General features: G+C 41.8%; 1 protein-coding gene across 11 annotated transcripts in view; it reads right to left on the minus strand.

The window, feature by feature from the left end:
- Positions 1-1,084: 1,084 nt before the first annotated feature.
- Positions 1,085-26,253, minus strand: part of CASK (calcium/calmodulin dependent serine protein kinase) — a 400,245-nt gene continuing 375,076 nt past the window's right edge. For 7 of the 11 annotated variants that reach the window (XM_009234749.4, XM_054544486.2, XM_024240508.3 and 4 more), the window contains 5 exons: positions 20,997-21,077; positions 20,810-20,890; positions 17,103-17,305; positions 10,073-10,156; positions 1,085-6,730 (listed from right to left, as the gene is read on the minus strand). In XM_009234749.4, the coding sequence (XP_009233024.2) occupies positions 6,554-6,730; positions 10,073-10,156; positions 17,103-17,305; positions 20,810-20,890; positions 20,997-21,077 (626 nt within the window). In that variant the 3' untranslated portion in view covers positions 1,085-6,553. The remainder of the gene's footprint in view (positions 6,731-10,072; positions 10,157-17,102; positions 17,306-20,809; positions 20,891-20,996; positions 21,078-26,253) is intronic. The other 4 variants (XM_054544490.2, XM_054544489.2, XM_054544487.2 and 1 more) reach the window with 1 other exon arrangement.

Consider the following 26,253-nt stretch of genomic DNA (forward strand, 5'->3'; position numbering starts at 1 on the left):
TGGAATGATCCCTAGTGTTATTTCTTCAGTTTATCATGTTATAGCAAACTGGGCAAAAACACAGAAAAGACATATTTATATTTTTCTACCAGCTTAATATTGACATGTTGGATGTGTTTTAAATACCATGAAGTCCAAAAAATGAGCTTAATGGTAGCATTTTGCTTTCTGTCCTCTGTGTATCTAGGGTAAGAAGTCTGTACAAAGGTAACAGGATTTTCTGAACTAAAAGGCCAGGGCCTCAAGTTTTCGGTCTGAATGTGGCCTAAACTCTTCTATACAATTTTTGTAGCATGATATTTATTTGAGTAAAGCAAATAATCACTGGTAGTTTATGTTTCCTTCATATGGGTCTTCTGAAAATGAGCCAGGTAAGCTCATTCAGGCCTGGGCTCTTTCTGGGGTGTGTGTGACACATACGAGTGTTGTCTCTGAAGCCACCATGGTTCCTTGCTTGGGCAAAGCGTAGGGCAAGGGCAGGGAAGGAATCGTGTGTAAACCAGGTTAGTGAGGCATGCCAGGAAGCACGTCCCAGACTCCAGCCAGAGACCAAATCAAACCATGAAATCACAAAGGCACTGGGCGGAGCGGCAGTCCTGGAGCAGGCGTCCTCCCACGGCTCTTGATGCAAATGTCAACCAAGGGCCACATTTTCCATGCTGTGGCACCTACACCACCTATATCAATTTAGATTTCTATTTCTAGGAGATGTCACAACTTAGACTTTTTCTTTTCTTTTCTTTTTTTTTTTTTTTTAAGATGAAGCTATTTTAAGCCTGCATCCAAATGCAAGCAACTGAGCTGGAACTGCTTGCAGGATGCCGTCTGTTAACAGTCACGGCTGAAGACTGAAACCTGCAGGACGGGCACCAGGAGCCTGGGTCGTGCTCCTTTACAGGGCCAGGAGCTGTCCCTCTGCAACACCTCCACCCCACCCCAACCATTGCAGGAAGGTGTCTGAGGCCTAACTAACTGTGTGGATGAACTCTGCAGGCGCCTTTAGAAATCAGGCCATCCCTCTTCTTTTAACCCTCTGTTGTTTGTCCCCAAGCTGTTTGGCCTGCAATCTGAGGAGACAACTGCCTTTTCATGTTTTATACATTTTATTCATACATTTCTCCAACTTTGAAATGACAAAAGCCCAATTCTATGGTTTCCCATTACACAGCATCCTACAGGTATGTATATTCTACAAGGAATACTATGGAGTTTCTCTTCTTCCCCTGTCACACAAGATAACTGATTAGGGTTTCATCAACTTGTACTGTGCCGGCAGCGCACCAGCATTCTGGTTGTTCCGGCGACAGGGCAAAGGGATCAGGATGGGAGGGCGTGTGCTAAGGCATGTAAATAGATACACACAGAGAGAAAGAAAAGCAGGACATTTACAAAGAATCCAAACCTTTCCAATCCCTTCAGCTCCTGGGTGTTGAGGGACACCTCCTGCACAAACGCTCTTGCAAGCTAAGGCTCTGCTGTACCCTGCAAATACTTACAACTGGATACGGTGAAATATACAACAACCATTAACATCTCTCTCTTTTTATCACTGAGACAATACTTCAACACCTTTTATAAAAAGGCAATAATACATACAGAAAAAAGAACACGTTGGCAAAACTTTATGCAAACCCACCCCAGAACTGAGTTTGAATGGCGACGTGCCTACAATGCAATTAAACACGATACTCGGGTCTTAGCATGTGAGGATTGGGCGGCCTTCACATCAGTCACGCTGCCTGCTGCACCCGGCAGCCGCCTACCTGCCTGCACAGATGACATTCCGGGAAACAGCTAAGACTGGAAATCAATTCCCCCAATTCTTGGTCTCTTCCAAATAAAAAAAAATAGGGGGAGCCACTCACTGTGGAGGAATGCCTGTTTCTGTTCCCAAGGACAACTCCCGCTACAGAGGTTGTACTTCCTCTGGGTCCAGAGAGGGTCACCCCTAAGCCTCTGTCAGTAAGAACACTGGCGTGTTCTCTGTCACACACCAGAGAGAATGGAGCTAACACATAAGTAGTAGCTAAATTCTGAGTTTCTGAGCATACGCAGAGATGGGAGTTGTGCTTGGGGCCAGAAAGGAGGTCTCCTGTGTGGTGACAAACATCTCTTTCCATTTTCTTTTGCTCAGTCCATTTGCACAGGTTCAAGGGAGTTGATGGAGGGTCAGATGAGAGGTGGTGGGAGCTCAGGATTTTGTATCCCCACAAAGAGCTAAGACTTGGGAGTGCTGGCCCCAGAGATGGTTCGGCCCTCTTTCTACTTCTGTTTCTGTGGGTTCTGTCTGCCCACCTGCTGCACAAAGCAAGGCAGGGGAAAGACCGGATGGGAACATGGTGGTGAATACCCTCTTTTTTAACCTTTTCCCCCATTTCCTGGATGTATGCGACAGCTAAACTTCACCCACTAAGCTGGAAAATCTGGGACTCCCCATAGCTCCAAGTTTAAGGCAAACTCATGTGCGTGTGCACAGGCAAAGCCAATCAAGCCATGAGCTTGGAGGAGAGTCCTGTATCCAGAGATTCCAAACAGAGAGGGAAATCTTATTTCTAAAGGAGTTAGAAAAGGAAAGGCTCTGGCAAATGAAATGATCTGTGATTAAAGCTTGTAGCCTTTCTGTAAGCTGCAGTGAGAAGGAAAGCATCTTTTAATAGAAGAATTAATTAGAGGCGCAGAACAAGAGAGCCACGCTCAGGGACCTTTAACCTATTACAGGCTGTAATCGCTCTCAGTATTGTAAGCCCTAGTCAAGAGGATGGAATTAGGAGGCTGTGTTCAGTTCTGAGAAAACAAGAAACACACACGAGTTTGATAATAGGAAGCAAGAAGGAGGAGGGATGAGGACGACAAGGAGCTTGGTTTTGGAATGCCGATTCCAAGGTGCCTTCTCTTTCCAAAGAAACAGTGTGGGAGGCATTTCTATTAAGAATTTGTTAATCAAGCAGTTTTCTTGGTAGCTTTAGCAACACATTCTCTTTGCCCCAAGTTAAGAAACTGGCCTGAAATGAAAAAAAAAGGACATGACATCAGTGGGGGACAAAAGAGAGCTGGCTTTGGGCTGCCTTGTTTTTCAGGGGCAGTTTCCACGCTGGGAATCTTCCTGGAGGGTGGTTCAATTGACTCAACTTTTTCAAGAAATAAACTTGAAGCCTTAATGAAGAGACAAATACAAGTGATTTAAAAACAAAAGAACTCTGCAGCGATCAGATCAAAGGCTGTAAAAAGATAACAGTAGCTGCAGCCCAGGCCTGCCTGGAGCACAGAGGAAGGCTTGGCCCACTGGCTGTCTCTAGCAGCCTAAGAAGGAACTGGACGGGGAACAGGAACACCTCCTGCATTTCTACTGCAGTGGGGGACTTTGCAACATCTTTAGATATTCTGCCACCAATAGGATGGGCTGGGACGATGCCTTCTGAATGCAAATAGCAAGAAGTAGGTCAACCATTTCTTTTCCTCTCTGAGCAAACATTTTAAATCATCTCACCTGACAAAAGATACATTTAATTGCATTTAAAAAGGCTACAATGTTATCTTGACACTGGGAAACTTCCAGATGAATTAAATCGAGTGACATTTCCCTTTTTAGCATTAAAATGGGATATGCTGCATGTGCAAAGTAATTACTGTCTTGTGATTGGAAAATCAGGACATTTCATCTTTTTAACAAAGAATTCAACATATAAAAACACTCCCTTTCTTGCTGTAGGGAATGGAGTTGGGTGGGGGAGAGAACCTTCAAAATGTGGCTCTGCAATACTTCAATTGACCACTAATAAGATTTAGTACTCTAATCATTCGTTCTGGTCTTTAAAAGAAAGAAAGAAAGAAAAAAAAAACGTTCTGCTGATGGAATGGAAGCAGTAAAGAAGCTTTTAGCAATTTTCTCTGATTGCTTAGTGGACAACTGTAATGTAGCAGTAGCAGCAGCAGCAGCAGCAGCAGCAATGTACTGAAATTACTCTGACTTCAGAAATTTAAGTATATGCAGCTAGGTCATAAAGACACTGCTTTAGAGAAGACATGTATTAGTGGAATGGAACAGATAACATCTTTGAGAAGTCAATGAGTTCTGCATGCAGAGGTTTCACCATCGAAATGATGGCAAGAATGATGCCTGCCTGTGTGCTTCTCAGAGGACGTATAAAGCCACTGAGGATGAGTGCTACAGTGCCTGTGAATTCTGGGGCCACAGACATTTAAGTTGGCATTGCTTTTCTCCTCCTCTGCTTAATCCACCTTTATAAACATGGCTGATGGCTTAAAACAGGCATCATCAGCATCTCTGGAGATGTGGGCTCAAAGGGCAAGTGGGGGCGTGGGGGTTTCCACTAGAGGGAGGGAAGTTTCTGTTTCCCATGTGTTAGTTGTAGTTGTCTTTGTGCTTCACCAGAAAAGAGGTAGAGTTGGCACCTTCACACTAAGAGCCCGAATTGTGGTCAGTACCATACCAGGAATGACTGTCTGGCCTTGGCATCTATCAGATTCGAATCAGTTCTAACACAGCCCTACCCAACTCTTTGAAGGTTTCTCTCTCCATCTAGCGTGAGACCACTGTTGAGCTTGTCTCTGGTTTGGTGGCTTGGTCACCCCACTGTGGGGCCCAAACAGAAGTAGTTCACTCAATACCTTGTTAGTAAGTTGCAGACTTATCTGGTCACTGGCAAAGAACAACATCAGAAAAAAAAAATCGCCACCATTTAATAATAGGTGGTGGGTGGCGGAGGCGGGTAGGGTGTTGACAACGTAAAAGAAGTATACTAATGCCTTCTCTGTTTGGTCCTTTAAGAGGAGCTGTTTAGCTGAGAACACACCCTGCACATCCTGCCAAGGCACAAAGTGACAAGGCCATCTAACCTACAAGAAGCAAAAAACGATGGTACGTTTTCAAGGATCACAGGTTAATATAAGCACTCCACACCCTCACACGCTAATGAAAAACATTCTACTGACCTCTGTCAAAGAGTCTGAGAACCCCAGCCCGAATCTCCTGTATTGGAAGAATGTGACTTCATGGAAGGGTTATGAGATGGTTAATGTCTCTAAAGCAACAAGGACAGATGATTCCCCTGTGCCAAGGGATACAGCAAGAGGAAGGAGAGACCACAGGTGGCCTCCAGTACACCCGTGGCCCTTGGGCGCATGGCTCTGTGCGAGTCAGACGTGGTCCAGCTGTGCTCTGGCAGGCTACTTTGTCGCCCTGCCAACTGATACTCACTCCTGGGCCTTCAAAGATTCGATGAGCATCTAACAAATTATACAATTGTAAAGATTATCAGCTTGGAAGCCTGAACAAATCTATAATGAAATGAAGGACCCAAAGGCATTTAATTATTGAACACATAAAAGGAAATATATTTAAAAAAAATTGGTCAAACTGTCCTGTTAGTTATCATTTTAAAGGAATTTACAGGGCTGTTATAGATGATTCTTTTGGAATATTTCAGTTTATAGCAAATGCCTAAACTGGTTTCTTCATTGCACAGTATTTTCTCTTAAAATGGGTGCTTTAAAACAATTACATACAGATTAAAAATCCTCATTTCTTTGCTTAATTAAAACGTTAATACTCTTAGACAACACAGATCTGAAATGGTGAAACCAGCAATTCCCCCCACCCCACCTTACAACAAATTAAATTGAGACAAAATTACAAACACATTTCACTACATGATTATTATTAATAAAAATCAGTTTCTTTTTTTTTATAAAGTTGCCCAAAATGCAAGGGATGTGCATAGGTTTACAACTTAGTCATAATAGCATTTTATTCTTATTCCCCTGGGTGTGCCCCATGAACGGAATGTAGAATGTACTTTGCTGTAGATTACAGATTGTTTTGTCCAACACAGACACACCGACAGCATAAACGCTCGCGACTGTCCACATGCATTAAGAGTCAAGACCCAACTTCAAATCTCTAAAAGGTTTACAGGGTGCTTCAAAGAGACAGTATCACATTATCTGGATGTTACATAAAGGACTTAAAAAAAAAAATACTATTCTAAAAAAAAAAAAAAAAAAAGAGAGAAAAAAGGCCTTTAAAAATTTATGACTGTTTTGTAATCACTACACTAATTATTTCAAATAAATAAAGGAAAGAAAGATATTCCAATATTCCAATCCATAAAATCAGACTCTAAAAAGAATGTAGTGTTCCATCCCCAGTCAAGGTAACAGAATCATTGTTTATTATTATTAAAATAGATTATAGAAAGCAGCATCTATTTTGTGCAGTTTTTAGGGGCCTTGGAAATAAAAAGCTATGATTTCCAAAAATATAACATTCCAAAGGATTGAATAATACATATATTTAAAGATACATTTTATTAAAGTTTAGGAGAACTGATTAAAAAAGATACTGTCTCTTTAAATTAGTGTGTAATTGTTTTTCTCCTCCTATCTATTCGGACATGACAATAATTATAAATGTAGGTCACACTACAACTAGGTAGTCTCTAGGGACCATGACCTGCTGACACAAGGCCGATAACAAAGAGGCTTTTCCACGAATGAGGTGCTCCCAGTTATGCTCAGATATCTGGGGAGAGGCCTAATAGACCCAGGAGACAGGGACCCACTGTGGGGCTGTGCACACGAGCTCAACGGCTTCCTCCAGATGTCTGATTGTCTCATCAATTTCATTGTTGATAATTGTGAGATCGAAGTAGTGTGCATATGTTCTCTGTAAGATGTCAGACTCCTTCTGCAGACGCTGAAGAGATTCATCCTAAATGGTGATGAGATGGAGGTAGGGGTGGGCATGAGAGGAGGGAAAAGCAAACAGAAGAGAGAAATCAGTTGGATTCGTTCTCTTTTCACATTTTTGTTCATCCCAGTGTCAGAAACAGTCAAGGCCAGACCCTGACATGCCATATGCCAGCATGAGGCCAAGTCCGCTCCATGACAGAGGAGACAGTGATTGCTCAACATGCAACAGAGGGTCCATGACAAAGCAGACGAACCAGAGAAAACAGACACTCTTCAGGAAACACGCCACCCCCACTCAGGCCTAGCTGTGCCTGTCCCCAGAGTCAGGCTTGGTAGGGCCATGCCAGGTGTGAGTTACAGTGGCTATGGTGGCCCAAACAGGCCAGCAGGAAGCCCCCCGCCCTAGCCTCAAGCCACTCTCCCAATTGGCGAGAGGGCTACGGTGGCAAGGCTGGAGCTCTTTGTCCCCCTCCCCTTGGTCCTCCACACTCACTGGAGCCAGGCCTCAGGGCCCAGCTGTGTTTGCACCAACAAGTCCCTGCCCTTGGATGACAAATTAAGTTGTATTTTTTCCTCTTCTACTTAAAGGTGCCACACGTTCCAGGAATTCAATTACATATAATGGCCCTCACTCAATAGCAGCTGATGCCAGAGGCAAAAGCTCTTTGAGTGTTACAAATAATGGCTGGAATAAGGCTGTTTCCCCAATAAACAGCACCTGGCACCTGATGAATCCCCCCAAATTGGTCTGCATTGGAAGTGGCTAGACAAATGTCACTGTTCGTAGGTCCTCATATCTTTTATGAAAAAAACAGAAGGGAAGAGAAGCTACTGAACTCTAGGGAGGTTTGCTGCAACAAAGGATGTTCCCTAGGCTGCAGCTTGCCACACATTTTAAGAACTCTCGCAAGAGGGATCCAACAGGAGGAGGGAGTTTAGGGTCCCAGCTTTGTCATGCAAGTATAGCTTCCGCTACAGAGTGGCAGCTCTTTCAAGACAGGGGTCTCTTAAGAGCCACCAGAAAGAAGTCTGCCTCTATATCTTCGCAAGTCAAATTTGTCATGCTGAACTCCCAAAGGGCAAGTTCAACCTTGACACTAGGGAACTTTGTGAGTCAAATTAACCACCCCCTACCTGCCAAACACTAGGTGGGTGAGCTCTTGGGCTGAGTCTTAAATATACATAGAGATAATGAAATACCTCTTTATTCGATTAGTGGCTCTCTCTCCAGCTAGGGCATAAACTTGTCTTGTGTGCCCTGTAATTGCTGTGCCCCAGCATTAGGCATAGTGCCTTACACATCGTAAGTGCTTAATAAATGCTGTCAAAAGAACAAGCACTTGTCTGACTAGTGCCAGTCATTATAGGGTTTTACAAGTATTAAATCTAAAATCAAGAGACTGAGCAATTCTTCCAGGAAATGGGGGCCCTGGGTGACAGAGACAGATCTCCAGAGAAAATAAAAGATGCGGTACCTTCAAGGACCTAGGAGCCGTAGTGCCCAGTACCGGCTTAGGGCCCCTCCCCTCCTCTTCTCTAAGGCCCCTCTGTTATTGGCAAGAGACCTTTCCTGGGAGGCTGCTGGGAGGTCCAGGCAAGCCTCAGCTCTCTGGGTACAGCTCTCAAGAAAGGGGACTAGAAGTAAGATAAAGAGACTTGCTTGATTCTGTCCTGGCACTGCAGTGGACATGCGCAGACACCACAGCAGACAGGAACTCAATCTTTTCTCTCAGGGCACTCTGAATCAAGAATGTCCTACCTGTTTTGTCCTCTTTTACAGGCATTTCAAAGCAGGACAGGGCATGCTTTGAATGTTAGTGTTAAGTACTACAGTGTAGGTAAGACTCCAGTTAATCATCACCTTCTAGTTCGGCTTGCACTTAAAAAGCACAGTATTTTCACTGTGGCTTTACTTTATAATCAACACAATGCAAAAAACGCCATTTTAGCAAACGTGCATTCACCCAAAGACACGAGTGCTTCCTACCAGGATGAAAAGGAACAATTCCTATAACATCACTCTGTGGCACATGGGATTCTATTTGAATATATAGTCCTGAGCTTCAAAAACCACTAGCAGAGTTTATGATTTGCTCAGCAAGCTGGGCTGATGAAAATATTCAAGAAAATTTATGGCTGAAAGTATCACATTTTTAATGTAGGTCTCTTTACAGAAAAATAAAGCTCCCTCTTAAGAATCTTTTAAGACGAAGCTATATTTGTCAGTCTCTTCCTCGACAACAGCTTGTCTGTGTGCTTGACTCACACGTGAGCAGGGTTTAACTCAGTGAAAACAAAATGCCTTTATTCTAACAGCAAAAGCAAGGATTTGTGGGAACAAAGTGTCTACATTCTAAATCTATTAAAAGAAACACGGCTGTATTTCACCACCTCCTAGCTGGTACTTACAGGCAATTTTCTGCACCATTTTGGCAGCTATGGAAAATTAGTAAAAGGGCAGGAAAACAGGCAAAACAAAAACAAAGCAAAGATGATGATTCAAGAAAAATACATGGCAACTGAAGGATAAAAGCTAACCACAATGTGGAGTTTCAAACATGCTTGTCTATTAAATAAGATGGGAAGGTAGAATTTTACAAAGGAATATACCTCTTGCAGATGAAATGACAAAAACATAATGACGGAAAATATGAGTAACATAGGTAAATCAAAATCCTGAATCTTCCTTAAAGGTACACAAAGGGAAAATTTCCAAGCCATGATTTAACTAGATTTTAAGCTTGAGTCAGTTTAGGTCAGTGTTGACTGAACAGAGTCAATCAGGAGTCCTCTGATGATTTCTAGAACCTGCGAAAGCAATGGTCTTCAGGATAACTTTGTATAAGAGTCTCCCCTTAACTAAGGAACCTACAGCAGATAGGCACTGCTACACTTAGCAGACACATGGTAACTACCCTTTGATCTGCTCAGCAATGGAAAACCTTCTAAGTCGGCAGTCAACTCTCATGAGCACCACGTCTGTGGCAGTTTCTGACTTGAGCTGGCTTGACAGTGGACAGAGCTGATTTCTAGGTTTGGTAGTCTCCAGGGGCCTGGAGAGAAATTCCACAAAGGTTCCACTCCAGGGGCCGCACAATCCCTATCCGGAGAGGGAGTAGGCTGGCAGCCCCGGAGGTTGTGAGACACCTGGGACGCCTCGGTCCTGGTGGGAGTGAGGGGGTTTGTCCTCAGATTTTAGAAGTCAGCTTACTGATAAGGCTGTCCCATGTAGCATTCTGTTCCACATCCTACTTCATCAGAGCAGCCTTGCTGCAAATGTAGACTGACACGCTTCTAACTGTGCTGGGGAGTAAGGCTTGATCCTTACAGCTTATTTGGGGAAAAACAGATTGATTCTTACCTCATTTAAACCTGGAGTAATAGTTGGTGCAGCAATGAAAACAACAAAAGGAGCAAACTCTGCAGTTCTCAGGACCTTCAGTGCCTGTGTTAAGAAAAAAAAAAAAATCCCGACTTAAAAGAAGAAATAACTAATGTAACTTTCAAATGAGTCTATAAAAATTTTTACACAACTGAAAATTCCAAGCTCTTGGCTCAAATTTTTGGCAAGGTATTATTAAATTTACCAACTTTATACATAACTTATATTACTTTTTTTCTAAAGGATGGACAACAGCCATCAGAAAATAAAAGTTGGCAAACTGGACATTTTTCTTATGACTCATGAATCAATCTATTTTTCTTCATAAAAGTTAACACTGATTATGTTGGTTAATGTTCATTTAAACCTGGCTATTAGTTGTAGCCTGAATTTTAATCGACAGAAAATGCATTTAAGGGGAGAGTTGGACCTGCCGGCTGGTTTTACCACTAATCTGGAGGCCACTCCCTCACATTTCAAATTTCAAATTGCTACCCAAGGATTGCTAGCAAATCTGTCCACTGTAACTGTGTGTTGCTCTGCAGAAAAGCCCCCTGGGACTCCTGGGGAAGGGGGAACCTTGCCCAGGGCTGGAGTTAGGAGCCCTAGACTTTGTGTCTTAGTCCTGTCGCTAAAGACACTGTGTGGCTGTGGGCAATGTATAGGCCCATGAGAAAATGCTGCACTCAAGACAGAAGGGCCTCTGAGATCCCTTTCAGTTCCCTTCCAAGGCATTGAAAACCTCTAAATGCAAGCTACTAGTTTGGATAGATATACTAAAACGCTGCAATCAGACGCTGTGGGAGTTGATTCTGCTAAGGGATTACTGTTTCAGCTCCTCCCCAGGAGGTTATGATTATCTGGGAGGTTACAAACTCCCTTCCAAGGAACAAAACCCAACACATACAGGTACCCAATTCACAAGTGACTGACATGTGATTAATTCATATGTGCTGGGGTAAATATCTTGCTGTCATTTACACAAGAATTTAACTATCCTGCTCCCCACATATTTTGCTTTCTAAATGGTCTTTAAATTTGCTTGCTTTGCGCTATTCCTATTGCTCCATCTTTTGCCCAGCTTATTGTAATAGTAATTAGACTGGTCGCCCTGCCTCTGGTTTTGCTGCTTTCCAATCCATACTCTACCCTGCTACTGGAATGATCTTTCTGAAATTCAAAACCCATGGCTCCCCTGCTCAGAATTCAACAGTTCCCTCTTGGCCTCAGGATAAAATGTATACTCCTCAGCATGAACGTCACCTCTCTCTCTCACAAGCATGCCTATGCTTAACCTCTTCAGCCTTTCTCTCTGCCCCTTTGGCTCCATGGACCAGCCTTCCTGAACTACTTTCAGTTCCAGAAAGGGCCAGACTCTCTCTGGCTTCCTGGCCTTTTGACTTACTACTACTCCCTCTGCCTGGACCTCCCATCCTCTCTTCCCCTTCCCCACTCACTCTTTTGCTTGGCTGAGTAATCCTTCAGAACTCAGTACTGATGCTCTTTTCTTTGGGAGGTCTTTTGTGAGCTCTGAGACCCTCCCATGTGCTCCTGAAGTACCCATCACATGGGAAACCCAAGACCCCAGGGACTAGCGGGTACCCTCCTTGAGGGCAGGGACTGTGTCTTGTTCAGCTGTCTCACTCATGCCCAATATGACACCCAGCATAAACTGCCCTTATGAAAAAATTAAAATGTAAAAATAGTAGATATAATTTGCACAGAATTTATCTTGTCTTTTAAGGCAGGTTCATCTACAGAGCACTCTACTCTCTTGGCTGAAGGGACTCTCTTAGCCTCTTTGTGTATACAGGCATGTAAGAGACAAATTTGACATGAAAGGTTCTTTCTTTTTTTAGTGCAAGGTTGGCTTTCACTAGGATTATATTTCTGAATTTTAGTCATACAGCATCTTCTTGTGGGTTGAGGGAGACTGGTACATTGTATTTATCCATCAAAGTTTTTTAATTCTTCAAGTCCTAGGCTCTGATTCTTCTGGTAAGAAAGCTCTTTAAGCTTGCATATGTTAATTTTTGAAAGAGGTAACTGGCAATTTCTTTGCCAATCCTTTTGTGGCTGAAGACTTAAGCAAGGAACAAACATTATGACGAAGTCCATATATAGCTCAAGCAAGCTAACAGGGATCTTCACTTAGAAATATCCTTTATGTCAGTATTATCTTAGGCCTTTTTTCCTTCCTTCCTATGCTCATAGATCAGGTGAATACAGGGTCAGCTGAGACAAGGTTTTCTCATCACCCCTACTCCTGGTCACACACATATACCCATCCCATAGCCTGCTTCTGGGCAACTGAGATGGGAAAGAATCCTATTTGCTTCTATCCCCAAAGCTACTCTAAGTGCTAGATGAAAGTCCACCCAGCCTGGATGCTGAACGGAACCCACAGATGAAGTAGAGAATGACACCCTGGGCATGAAATGGTTTTTTTCTCCACTCAGTGGCCCAGCCTGCCAGCTACCCAGTCCTTCTCATGTTTTCCATTCCAGCTATCACATTACAACAGCAGAAAACAAACTGCTTGGAACATTAGTTTAGCTTCCTGCAGACTGCCCATCTCTGCACTGCATTCACACCCTTGGTCTATATCCATAGACTGCACTCACTGCATAAAATCATCAATGGTGGCCATGTTCCTCACATTGCCAAATGCCTCTTATGTCTATGAATCAGGTTATATTCCTTGATTTCCTTTTTTTTGCCCTGGTTGTCAGGAAGTTCAGAGCCAAATTTAATGTTTATCACAGTAACTAAAGTAGCCCTGTGGTTAGCATATTTGCTTTCTCCTCCTTTTTGTGGCTTTTTCTATTTCTATACTTTATTATTGTACTGTCAAAAATTCTAAGATGCCTCAAATCCTTATTGAGATTTTCCTGTCTAGTCAGCCTCATATTTTCAGCAGACTCACCACACATTTCCTCGCTTTTTTTGAAGGTCTTTGTGCCATACTCTGCACTACTTACGGGTCTCAAGTGGGTGCCACTTTTGGTGCTGTGGTAGCCTGGCTGAGGTTCAGAGTTACTTCAGGGACAGGAAATGGAATTGCTCACAAGGATTCCCCTCTCTCAGGCAGTTAATAGGTGACTTAAAGATGAACTCTAAACCCTCTTCCTTTCTGACTCAGGATGAGGCACAAATTTTTTAATGTTCATGGGCAAATATTTCTCTCCGAATCTCTCTGGGATTTGGAGAGAGAGACAGGGACAGAGAGAGAGACAGAGAGTGAGAGAGAGGGGGAGAGGGAGAGAGTGTGTGTGTGTGTGGAGAGAGAGAGAGAAACAGGGACAGATATGGACAGGGAGAGAAAGAGCATGCTCTAGAAAGATCACTGAAAGCATGCTAGATTCAGATAGTCAAAGTAACATTAATCTAACATTTGTGGAGATAAATTGATTCTATGGCTTGGCTATGGCCAATAATTAATCTCAGGTTATTATCCTCAAGGAATAGAAACTCATTTGACCCAAGTGTATAAGATGCAGATATCTATTCTGGTTTGCAAACTTAAAAGGCATACAGAGGCAAGCATCTGAGTCATTTTGTACAAAAATCTAAGGGTTCAGGAAGAGTGCAGTGACCCCAGAACCCATCTCAAGAGAGCTAACTGATTTCACAAAATAGTCTCTGGTTCAGAACCTGGCTCTTGTTTTAAAGTATGGATTCCTAACAAGACTGTATGCTACCTCTTGATGATGACCTCTTCCGCTGTGGGCAAAAGCAAAACTACAAATATTCTGCTACTATTAACTTTTTCATGCTACAAATGGATACATCAGAATAAAGTTAAAATCTAAAACCATCACATTAAGCTCTGATTACACACTGGGGCTATACAGTTTCAGCTTTAGGGGCACAGATTATTTTCTGAGCCATAGCTTTATTTTCATGAGAAATAAATTCTACAGTTTTTCTTAAGTTTGACTGAATTATAGATTTTTCTGAATGTTAAAAAAAAATGAGGCTTTACATTGTACTACTATGGATAAGGTGAACCATCTTAAGGATTCCCAGGGTTACCTCTTTTAGGGTGGTACAGTGAAAGGAAGTGGGGATTTATTGTAAAAGAATACAAATTTAAAAATCAACACAGTTCAACTTCACACCTCACTTTCAATTGGCTGTAAAGCCTTAATCGAGTCACAATTATGTTAAGCCTTGGTTTCTCCATCTACAAAAGTAGATACTGATCTCCAGCTCACAGGGTTACAAGGATTAGGTAAGGAGTCATAACGCCTGGCAAAATATACAGCACTATAAGAACATAATCTATTACTATTTTATGAGAAGCTAGGTTATTAATTTCTTTCTAGTTTAATGTCTTTACCATCATCCTCTAGCTTTAAAGTTGGACCACAATATCTTATCATATAGTATTATTAGACGTGCTCAATTGGGCCTCAGTTGTCTGAAATAAGATGGCATAAAGTATTAGACCTGTACTAAAAGAGCTGGACATGTGTTAGGTGGTTTTCCTATGGTCCACATGTAGTTTGGCAGAAGTGAGAGGATTCTAAAAAATGCCACAAGGCCCTTCTGTTATGAACAGTTTTGGATGTACAATGAGGAAGGAATTTCATCCTCACCATCTTGTCTTCTGAATTGTATTCTTAGCTCCTGACCCTGTGCTTGACATATAATAAGGGCTTAATACAAGTTTGTTGGATTAAACTGTCTGTGAGATACAGTAGAGGGGTCATCTAAGAAGCTGGAGTGGGAAAGGGGGATGGAGAAAAATGTCCTAAGGAGAGAGCCTCCCTAGAGCAGTAAGGCTCTGCCTGAAAGCAAGTTGTTCATGGTCACGGGCATCCTGAAGGCAGGATGAAGGCCTTGTCCAGCTGAGGAGAGACTGGGCTGAGGGCAGAGAAGCTCGAGAGTGAAGCCCAGTCGGTGCAGATTGCGGGCATCCTCAGCTGTACTGTGGTATGCAATGGTCATTGTGAGACCAGGACTGGCATGAGGCTGGCCTGTGCAGGAGGGCCTGGGACCAGTGTAGTCAACCAGACCAACAGGAGGAGCAGGACCTGGGCAATCCCTATCCCCAGGGCTGCTGGCCCAAAGAGACTCAGGCAGCCAGGATGCCTATGGCTGGCCCTCAGGGCTAGGTGGATCTGAGAGATCACAGTTCTGAGAGGCAGGGACCCAGGAAGCAGGAGAGAAGAGTGCAGGTGAGCTCATCCAGCACTCAGGGGAGCAGAGAGTGCCCAGCCGGGGTGAGGAGGTGCTTTGGGGCCAAGTGCAATGGGTAAAAGTAACTGCTGTGGGTGTCCTGAGGAGGCTGAGAGAAGTGTCTCCCACTCAGCAGTGCAGAGCAATGCATGGCTGTGCAAGGGCAAAGAGACAGGGAGAGCTGGACGCTATGGGTGGAGCAGCAGCAGCAGCGGCAGCAGCAGCAGTGGCGGTGGCGGCGGCAGCAGCGGAGGCAGGTAAGGCAGAAAGCCCTCGAAAGTGGACTTAGGTAATGCAGAGGGAGTCTGAGGAGCCCTGCAGCCAGCATACTGCTAGAGACATTACTACCAGCAGAAAACGACGTTCAGGTGAAGACCAGTGTGGAACCCAAGGAGAGGATGTCGAAGACCAGGACCAGGATTGAGACTTTGCCTCTAGCCACCCCTGGCCAGAAGATTTTTCCAATCCCTAGTAAGGAGGGATTAGTAGTTAAACAAAAATCAATCTGTGGTACACATCATATATTTAGTTCTATATAGGTCCAAGTTAATTGTTAAGTAAACGGCAGTGTTCACCCTACTGCTGCTTTCCTCCCTGGCCCCTTAAACAGATCCTTTTGTGGTTTCCAAAGTTCCAAGTTCAAGAACCCCATCAGGTGTTGTAAACGGAAATGGGTGAACCCACTGGCCACGAATTAGGATCCTGGAGCCCAGAAACTGAGCTGTCAGGTCCCAGGTCACACAGACTCTGGCTATATAGGTTCTGTCCTTGCTTTAGGGATGGTTAGGGGACCAAGTCTCATACAGTGGCCCTTGAACAGGGATTCGCCCTGCCTAGGATAGCCAGGTAAGCCTCCTGATGAAACACAGCCTGCTTGAGGGAAGCTGGTCTACTATTTCAGCAGGTAGCATACTGGTTCTATTTCTAAGTGTTAAAGGAGATTTGGTACAGATCAGTCCTAGAAATGGCAGACCCGGGAGTCACATGGCACCCACAAGCCTCTCCTATAACCCATCTTGATGTCTACAACTCCCAAATCCTTCCTACTGTACTTTACCTCCCATATCTACTTGGTTTGTACTCAGAGATGAAAAAACAGCTTGTCCGCATTTTTGATGTAAAGCCTTCAGCTTTCTCTTTTTCAAGTTTAATAATTCCTACCGCAAGACATATCTAGAAACCATTTCATCATCTCTGTGTCTGGCTCTCTTTTGAGTCCTCTTCCAAGTCTTTATCTCTCTCCTAGTTTTCGCTCAGGGTCAGGCATTGTGCTCAGGTAAGGAAATGGCAGAGGCTGAGAGCCACCATGGGTTTCCATCCCTGCTGTCTCTGACATCTGGGCTCACTCATGCTTGCTTTCATAAAGCTAGTGCTGTGTTTCAGACCCAGGCCCCAGGATCAGTGTCTCACTGGAGATTAACATAATGTGCTGGTAGAGGCTCTGATGGTCCAGTGTGAGCTGTACCCAGAGAGGGAAGGTGGCTGTTGTGATAACAAAGTGCCACAGCCTCATCCTGAGGTCAGATGATCATAGGATTTCTGGCAGGCGTAGACCCAATCAGTAACCTTATTGAGCTTCTGCATATAATAAACCTCTTAAGAGAATAATCTCTGCTTCTTAAATACATGGTGTGTGCACTGAGTCCAACGATTAGTCAGCTGGCATTCTAGACTGTGAACTCCCATGCCTCCATTACTAACACTTTTCTGTAGTTTATCAAATTATTATGTGACCTGTGACTTTCTGATGGCATTTTTGATTTCAGAATCTGTGCTTATTGGCATGCAGGCAGGATGTCAGACATTCGGGGAGGCTGGGCATTACCTGAGGCTCCACGTCCAGTATTGCAATCAGTCCCTGCTCGTGGATCTTCCGGATGGTCTCCAGTTTTGTCCCATACATCGCATCCTCGTGGCTGCCGTACTCCAAGTACTCGTTATTAGAGATGTCTTGCATCATTTGGTCATGAGATACAAAGTAATAATTCTTTCCATTTTCTTCATCTTTCTTTGGAGGTCTGGTTGTATCTGCAAAGTCGCATGGCACAAGAGGTTTAAAAGGCTGAGCTGATGAGCTTACTACGCTCCCAACAGATTTACTCAAACCCAGTCTCTTCCTAAAAGCTGTGGATTCTTTAGCGTATATCTCATATCCCCTGTTCTCACCCCCAGTGGCTTTGCAGAACTAAATTCTAGCAACCGTATTTATCTGTGTGCATCACACCATAGTAGCCAGTGAGTTGTCTGATTTGGTGAATCTTTCAGTGTTCAGGTGAGATGTATTTTATCCCTTCATGAACCACCACAGGAGGAAGACATGAAATGACCCGAGATTAATATAACTCACTGTATGCCTTAATGCAGTTGGGTCTTGTGTAGAAGGAAAAAAGGAGAATAAAAAAATGGAAAACTGCATATGGTTAAATTTAAATAAGCCAAAATTAAATAAAATTCAAATTTTAGTTTCTGAGTCTCACTAGTGGCATTTCAAGGATTCAATAACCACATATGGTTAGTGGCCACTGTGCTGGACTGCACAGACATCAAGTACTGTCATTGTCACAGAAAGTTCTACTGAAAAGTGATGTTCTATAACATCTTGCAAAAGGAGAATGTTAGGATACAGCAAAAGGCACGTTACACTGAAAACACAATGACTGTGGCCAGACATACCAATAATCATTATGGAAGACCTAAATCAGGAGGTGATAAACTGGCTTATGGGCCAAATACGGTCTACTGTCTTTTTTTATTTTTATTTTTTATTTTGGAGACAGAGTCCCACTCTGTAGCCCAGGCTGGAGTGCAGTGGTGCGATCTCAGCTCACTGCAACTTCCACCTCCTGGGTTCAAGAGATTCTTGTACCCTCAGCCTCCTGAGCAGCTGGGATTATAGGCGTGTACCACCATGCCCAGCTATTTTTTGTATTTCCAACAGAGACGGGGTTTCACCATGTTGGCCAGACTGGTCTCAAACTCCTGACCTCAGGTGATCTGCCCGCCTCAGTCTCCCAAAATGCTGGGATTACAGGTGTGAGCCACTGCACCCGGCCACCTACTGTCTGTTTTTGTAAACAAAGTTTTATTGGAACACAGCCATGCGCTTTTGTTTACATATTGCCTATAACGGTTGTTTTCATGAGACAACAGCAGAGCTAAGTGCTTGTGATAGACTGTACGGCCTTAAAGCCTCAAATGTGTACTATCTGGTCCTTTACAGAAAAGGTTTGCCCACCCCTCACCTAAGTGAGTGTAACTTAAGTATATGCCAATAAGCTCTAGTTCTGTGGATACTAATAGGACCAGTATCCTGCAAAACACACTTTAGGAAATGTTTTTCTAGATGAGCCAGGAACACTGGTTTTAATATTCTCTCTTTCTCTCTCCCTACCCTCCTTTCTTTTCTCCCTTCCTTCCCTTTTTTTCCCTCTCTCTCTCAATTTCTTTGCTTCCTTCTTTCTTTGAGAAAGAACAAATTTATGCTACTCTCTTCTGTGTACATGAGCCTAAACTAATGGGGAATCCCCCTTTCCTGCTAGCCTGTTAGAACATAAAGTGCTTGTGGTCATCAAAATGTGGACATTTTAAGAGAAGCCCTTTCTCTAGGCACATCAAAAGCTGAAGAACTGGCGTTACTATTTATTTATTTATTGAGACAGGGTCTCACTCTGTTGCCTAGGCTGGAGTGCAGTAGCAAGATCTCAGCTCACTGCAACTTCCACCTCCCGGGTTCAAGTGATTTTCATGCCTCAGCCACCCTAATAGCTGGGACTACAGGTGCGTGCCACCATGCCCGGCTAACTTTTGTATTTTTAGTAGAGATGGGGTTTCACCACATTGGCCAGGCTGGTCTCAAACTCCTGGTCTCATGTGATCCACCCACCTCGGCCTCCCAAAGTGCTGGGATTATAGGTGTGAGCCACCGCGCCTGGCCAAGAACTGACATAACATATTGATGTTGTACTATCTTCAGTCATCTCAGTAGTTAGATATATGTTATATACACATATGGGGTCAAATATTTCAAAGACTAGTCATGATTGACGTCATCAAAGGTAAGTTTTAAAACCAAACTAGTTAACTGGCCATTTAATAACATGGAAGTTCAGTTGTTACGTGGTTAAGAAGAAGCTAAATGTTAGCTAAGCTTGCTGTACTCATGATCTAGACATAAGGATAATTAAAATAACACTTCAAAGTGTTTCACTAGAAAACCCCAGTAGTGCCAAATGAGACACTATTGGATACATTTCTTTTCTGGTGTAAATCAGACAGGGTTTTGGGATGAAGGTTGTCTCATGAAGCCTCCTGCCTCTCTGAGGTGTACAGATAACTGTAAGTAGTATTGACATTGCTTCAGGAAGGCATGTGAAGGCCCTATAGAATGGAGCCAATCTTCACATTTTCTCCTGTTGCTCTTAAAAAATAATTTTCCTTTAGCTCTTCCAACCCTGAGCTGCTAGAAACCTTCTGGGGTTAAAATTTTATTTTATTTTATTTATTTTTTTTGAGACAGAGATTCACTCTTGTTGCCCAGGCTGGAGTGCAATGGCACGATCTTGGCTCACCACAACCTCCACCTCCGGATTCAAGTGATTCTCCTGCCTCAGCCTCCTGAGTAGCTGGGATTACAGGCATGCACCACTATGCCTAGCTAATTTTTTATTTTTAGGAGACGGGGTTTCTCCATGCTAGTCAGGCTGGTCTCAAACTCCCGACCTCAGGTGATTCGCCCACCTCAGCCTCCCAAAGTGCTGGGATTACAGGCATGAGCCACCGCGCCTGGCCTAAAATTTTAAACTTTAGAATAATGATGATAATAATGAAATGATAGTGGTAGATAGCTTCTACTTATCCACCATCTGCTAAGTGCTTCATACACATGATCTCAAATCCTCTCTGCAATCCTGAATTACTTCATTTTACAATTGAGAAAATGAAGAGGGCAAGAGGTTAAGAATAAGATACAGAAAATAAGGAGAATTAAAAATCTTACAGATTTGAAAATCTTTACAGAAACAACTGTTAGCATATTGATTGGGTTTAAAAAGTGGTAAGAAATCAACAATTTAAATATTAATTAAGGGAAAAAACTGTCATATCAGAAACTGTACAACTATGAAAACTTATTTTTCTGAAGAATAATTCATCTAGGTAATGTGTATGACATATTGTTAGAAAAATTGTTACAAACAGAATGGATAAACCTAATTCTATTTAAAACACACACACACACACACACAGACACACACACACACACACATACACATATCTGTACTAAGACAAGCCTAGAAGGGTATATACAACAGAGAAGCCTAGAAGGGTATACAACAAAATATTTATAGCACTTTTTATAGGGAAAGAGGGGTTGGGATTATTGTTAACTCATTTTCCTCCTTGTTCTTTTTTTGATTTTACAAATTTCCTACAATGAACAGTTATACCTTATGTAATCAGAAAAAAATACATAAATTATAGAGTTAAAAAAGTGATAGGAAAAATATAATGAAAAGAGATTGAGACATTGCTTACGTGGAATAGGGTACGCAAACCGGTCTGGGTGCTTTGTGATGAGAGTGTTTTTTATGTGTCTTCTCCCAACACCATGTGCGCCTATGTCATTTAGAAAAAAAGAATGTTAAAACTGACAATTCTTAATAATGTTCACAAAATGTTTTGAAAGTAAGAATAAGCAACCCACTTACACAATCAAACTTACCTAATAAGACTAGTGTTTTCCTCTTGAATGCTGGCAGTTTTACTACTTCTTCGTATGTGACAAGATCTAATTGATCAAACACTAAAACGCAAAGATTTAGAAGAAAGGTACATTTGTAGAATGACTATTTCATGTACATAAATTATAATTTTACTGGCAAAACTACAGTTATATTAAAACCATGTCTTAAAAATATGAATCCAACTTATGATATATGGCTTACATGTAATTTAAGTCATATAGCATCTAGGGAGAAATTTTCATTTTTAAGCCCATGAAAATGCACTTTAGAACCAGGGGCATCCAAAGATGCTGAACACATGCATTAAAATGTCCAAATCTAAAAGATACTACGTATCTTTTCATGTAGTATCCAACAAATCATATGAATTCATTTGAAACCACATGCTGTTCATATTTTTCCAATTCTAAGAAGTCAGCAATACTAAAAAGAAAAAGTCTACAGACAGTGACCAACATGAATATAGCATGAATGCAACTAAAGTTAACCAGGAGAGGGGCCAGCTAGATCATTTCTAGAGATGGATGAGAAATGCATGGACAGCTGGTCTTTAACTTCATGGTTCTTTCTTTCAACAGAGTTGATGAAGGTGGCATGCTAGATTCTAAGGCAAGTTCTGTAACTATTGCACAAGCTTATCAATGAGCATCTCACAAGCTTTACTGTAACCCAGATATCCATTCAATGGAAAGTCTTGAATGTGTAAGGAGAGTTACATGCTTTTCTGGGCCTGAAAACTTGTCGCCCATTACATGGGCGTGCGGTGGATCAGGATGGAAAGAATCATGAAGCAGAGTCTGAGCTCAGAAATCTCTGCAAAAGTGGAGTTCTCTAATCACTACAGACTGAGGAGAAATACTTTAACAAATATTTTTCTGAAACCTGCCTCTTAACACTATGATAAAAGCAATTTCAAGCAATGTACAAAACTTTCCTGAGCAGATGCCCATTCCTGTTGAAATTCAACATGGTCCAATTCTCACACACATTTGGAAATTCTCACAAAGGGCTAAAATTGTATGTCTGTGTTTCCTGTAATATTTTTTATATGGTCATACCCAAATGCTGTCAGTTACATACTGACATTTCTTTTTTTAAAGAATATTGAATAAACCCTGGATTTTAGAGGGGTTAAAATAAATTCAGTAAAATTGATTTCATGATGTAATAAAGGAATCTGGGCTGCTTTATTATTTATTTATTTATTTATTTTTGAGATGGACTCTCGCTCTGCTGCCCAGGCTGGAGTGCAGTGGCGCGATCTCAGCTCACTGCAACTTCTGCCTCCCAGGTTCAAGCAATTCTCCAGCCTCAGCTTCCCGAGTTACAGGCACCTGCCATTACGCCCAGCCAATTTTTGTATTTTTGTTGAGACGGGGTTTCACCATGTTGGCCAGGCTGGTCTTGAACTCCTGACTCAGGTGATTCGCTGGCCTTGGCCTCCCGAAGTGTTGGGATTACAGGTGTGAGCCATCATGCCCGGCCGAAATCTGCGTTACTTTAGCCAATCATTTATTAAGAGAACCTTCTACTCCTAGAAACAATATGGCCAAATGACTGTGAATATCACCTTAGTTCTTAACATTAGTGATTTGCCCAATCACTTAAAATGCAAAATAAGATACTTGGGAATAGAATAGATCAGAAACAAACAAACAAAAAGCACCATTATCACAATATATAAAAAAAGAAACACAATATATTAAAATAGAGGTTAGTGTATATTAATGGGTATTTGCACAGTTGTTTTCTTTTGATAACTTGATTTATAAAGGTTGATTGAAAGTCTTTAAAGCATATCCTCTAGCAATAGCTAAAAACCAAGAAATGTTTTCTGTGTTCAGAATGGCAGACTCACAAAATTAAAATGAACATGAGGCTCTCTGTGGTAGGGCTAGTTAGTTATACTGCAGTAGTAATGGAGTGATGAGAGTTGCAAAAATAAAAGCAGGAGTGCTGATGGCATTATTTTTTAGACCTATTGCCCTCTGAGTGATATTTCCATCAAGAAAAAGTATGCTTACAGAAGAAGTGCATTGACAAGCAGATATGTTTTAATATATTTTAACAAAAATAAGCAAGCATCTCACGAAAGAGCAAGATGATGATGATGACACAAGCTTTCTGAATGGTATATACACATATCTATCCCTCTATAGAGCCCTAACTCTGATCCTACCAAATTAAGACTTGTCATCTTTTTAAAAAACACGTAAGAATGAGTTAGATGTCAACAATCAAAACCACAAACAGATATGTTATGAAAATGAAATGAAACAGATATGTTAAACATCAATATCTTAACCATAAATGAGCAGCATGAAGAGGTTACTCTGGTCTAAATGAAATTGCCACATGGTCATAGGGTTGAGAAACAATAAAAAAAGGGTATTTTAAAATAAGAGATACAAATAGTATTAGGAAAGCACTTAAAGAATGAACTTTTAAAGGTTTTAAGTTGCTTGCTGATAAAAAAAGGACTTAATAAAAGAAAACCACCAAAAACACAGAGGCATAGTCATTCAACAGGTTACTTACATGCACAGAGGCCATTGGGAGTGAGACAGCATGAAAAATGTACAGGGGTCATTGAAATATGGCTTTTCATATATTAGTAAAATAAAAGTATAATATGTATAAAATAAACTTTATCATGCAATATTCTAAACACAAGGCAAATAAATCACATTAAGAAACAAACTCATTTTAATAGAAATTCGACAATATCCTTATATAAAAGCCAGTGGATTTTATATACTAGCATATGCATAGACATTTTATCGAGAATAGTTACAAGAGAATCTCTTCAGAGAGTGTAGACGTGGAAGCCTTTTGCTTTTCACTTTGTACCTTCCTGTACCATGTGTAATTTCTAACCATGTGTGCCTATTACTTTTATTATTATTATTATTATTGAGACAGGGTCTCGCTCCTTCACCCAGGCTGGAGTGCAGTGGTGGGATCTTGGCTCACTGCAGCCTCCGCGGACCTCCCGGGTTCAAGTGATTCTCCTGCCTCAGCCTCCCAAGTAGCTGGGATTACAGGCGTGTGCCACCAAACCCAGCTAATTTTTGTATTTTTAGTAGAGATGGGGTTTTGCCATGTTGGTCAGGCTGGTCTCGAACTCCTGGCCTCAAGTGATCTGCCCACCTCGGCCTCCCAAGGTGCTGGGATTACAGGCATGAGCTGCTGCGCACAGCCTATTATTATTTTTAATGCCAACAGGGCAGTGAGTTTATGGGCTACTTTTTGTTTCCTTCAGAGTTGCTTGTATTCCAGAAAAAAAAGAATAGCTTTTAAAGTCAACAGTACTAATTTGTGGTATTAAGCATAATTTAAGCACACCTGTGAATGGTACTGTAGAAATCCCATGTTCAAATATGTGTATGTAAATAGAGTATTTCGGGGCTCTAACATTTAAGAAAACAAATTAATGAAGACTTCCTAAATTTTTAAAAAGTTTACACTAGTAACTTGATCTAAAATGACTTTTGGAAGTCCTGGGGGCTGAGGAATCTCAATGCCTCTAGAGTTCAGTTGTTCCAGCCACACCACAATGCTTTTTGTACCAAGTATACATGGCTGGAAACCTTCTATGTGTTACAGAAAATGTATTTGCTGTAAAAGCTACACACACCATAATCAAATCTATTCCCAAGGATTCAGAAATACTGTCTAGCATAGTTTGCTCATATTACCCTGATTTTCTGCTAAACTACTCAACATTCCAGACACTTCTTTTAAGTATTTATGTAACTACTTTCCAGGTTGAATTTTTTCCATAAAAAAGCCATTAACATTGAATCCTTGTCTCAGCTGGAAATGCTACCAAGATCTTCAAATACTATAAAGACCTCCAATTCAAAAGAGCATTGCACACTGGTAGCATTGGGTTAAGGAGTACATACTTGAATGCCCGCAGGGGTCAGGTAGCTAATGTGGTTGAATGAAGTGGGCCAGGTGCAAAAACAGGGAGTGGTATGGACAGTGTGTGCTGGAGAATGAGCGTCCATTCAAAGGCCACATTAACCACCCAGAGTTACTGAAAGAGAAAGTGGGCCTGGTATTGCTGCATTCCTTGTTCTTCTAAGGGAACTCTGAAACCCAAATTTTTATGTTAAATATCCTGACTTTCACATGTGATGACTTATTAAAACTTATTTCAAACACTGTGTGTGTGGGAGTTAGAGGGACAAAATTTACTTATGGGTCAAATTCAGCAAATAGGCTGTCACTTTATGATGGGAGTTGTAGGTAACACAGTTTGAACAGAATTCCACTTTAACAAGCTATGTAGAATTTTCTGACGACAAAAATGGAAATAATTCTAGTATTATCATTCCCACCAGTTCTAGATAATGACAAAATTCCCAACCTTCATTTGTACCACAAATACAAATAATGTCAGAATTTGATAAGGTTTGGATCTTGCCATCAATATATGATGAATTCTCAAAGATTTGAAGCAGGAAACAAAACATATGGCCCTTATTTTAATTTACTGAGTAGTAACAGGAGAACAGAGTACTGTATTTTACCATCAACTTCTAAAAAAGCCAGAAAAATCCTTTTGAGATGTTGTTTGATCTGTGGCCCATGAGCCCATCTGGTTTGGTATGAAAGGCTATGATATTTCTAAGTTCTCAAAGCAACTGCCTCACCAATGGAAGTGAAGAGTATTTGTTTCTCACTCTTTTAGAGCAATTCTTTATAAGGACACTCCTGTATATTGGGATGACCTTTCATCATAGCTAAAAGCAGAACAGCTGATTAAATACTTGACCCTGTGATCTCTTGTAAAGCAAAGGTAATACTAAGCAAATGGTTCTTCTGGACTTTCTAATGAACAAAATGGAAGAGCTGGTTGATGACACAGAAGAAACCTGAAGAGATGGTGACAGAAATGAATGCTAGGCTTTGCAGGTAGTGTATTTCAGAAAGTCAAGGAAAAAAGCTGGGAATCTTCTCCCAAAAAGAGAAACTAAAAAGAGAGCTCACAGTGATTATTTTGCAGGCAAGGGAAGCCTAACAATGATATCCTGACTAGAGAAATCACAAATAGGCCTAAACACAAAGTTCTACAAAGACACTTAAGGGGCTCTGCAAGGACCATCTAAGAAGCTCAGACTTTCTTCCAAAGGAGGGCCTTATACACAGTGACACAAACTGACATGTAGAACAACCCCTTAAGCATGGCAAGGAAGGTTCTGATGGCCAGAAGACCGCTGGTTAGGA

This window comes from Pongo abelii, chromosome X (genome assembly GCF_028885655.2).
Source record: "Pongo abelii isolate AG06213 chromosome X, NHGRI_mPonAbe1-v2.0_pri, whole genome shotgun sequence".
NCBI lineage: Eukaryota > Metazoa > Chordata > Mammalia > Primates > Hominidae > Pongo > Pongo abelii.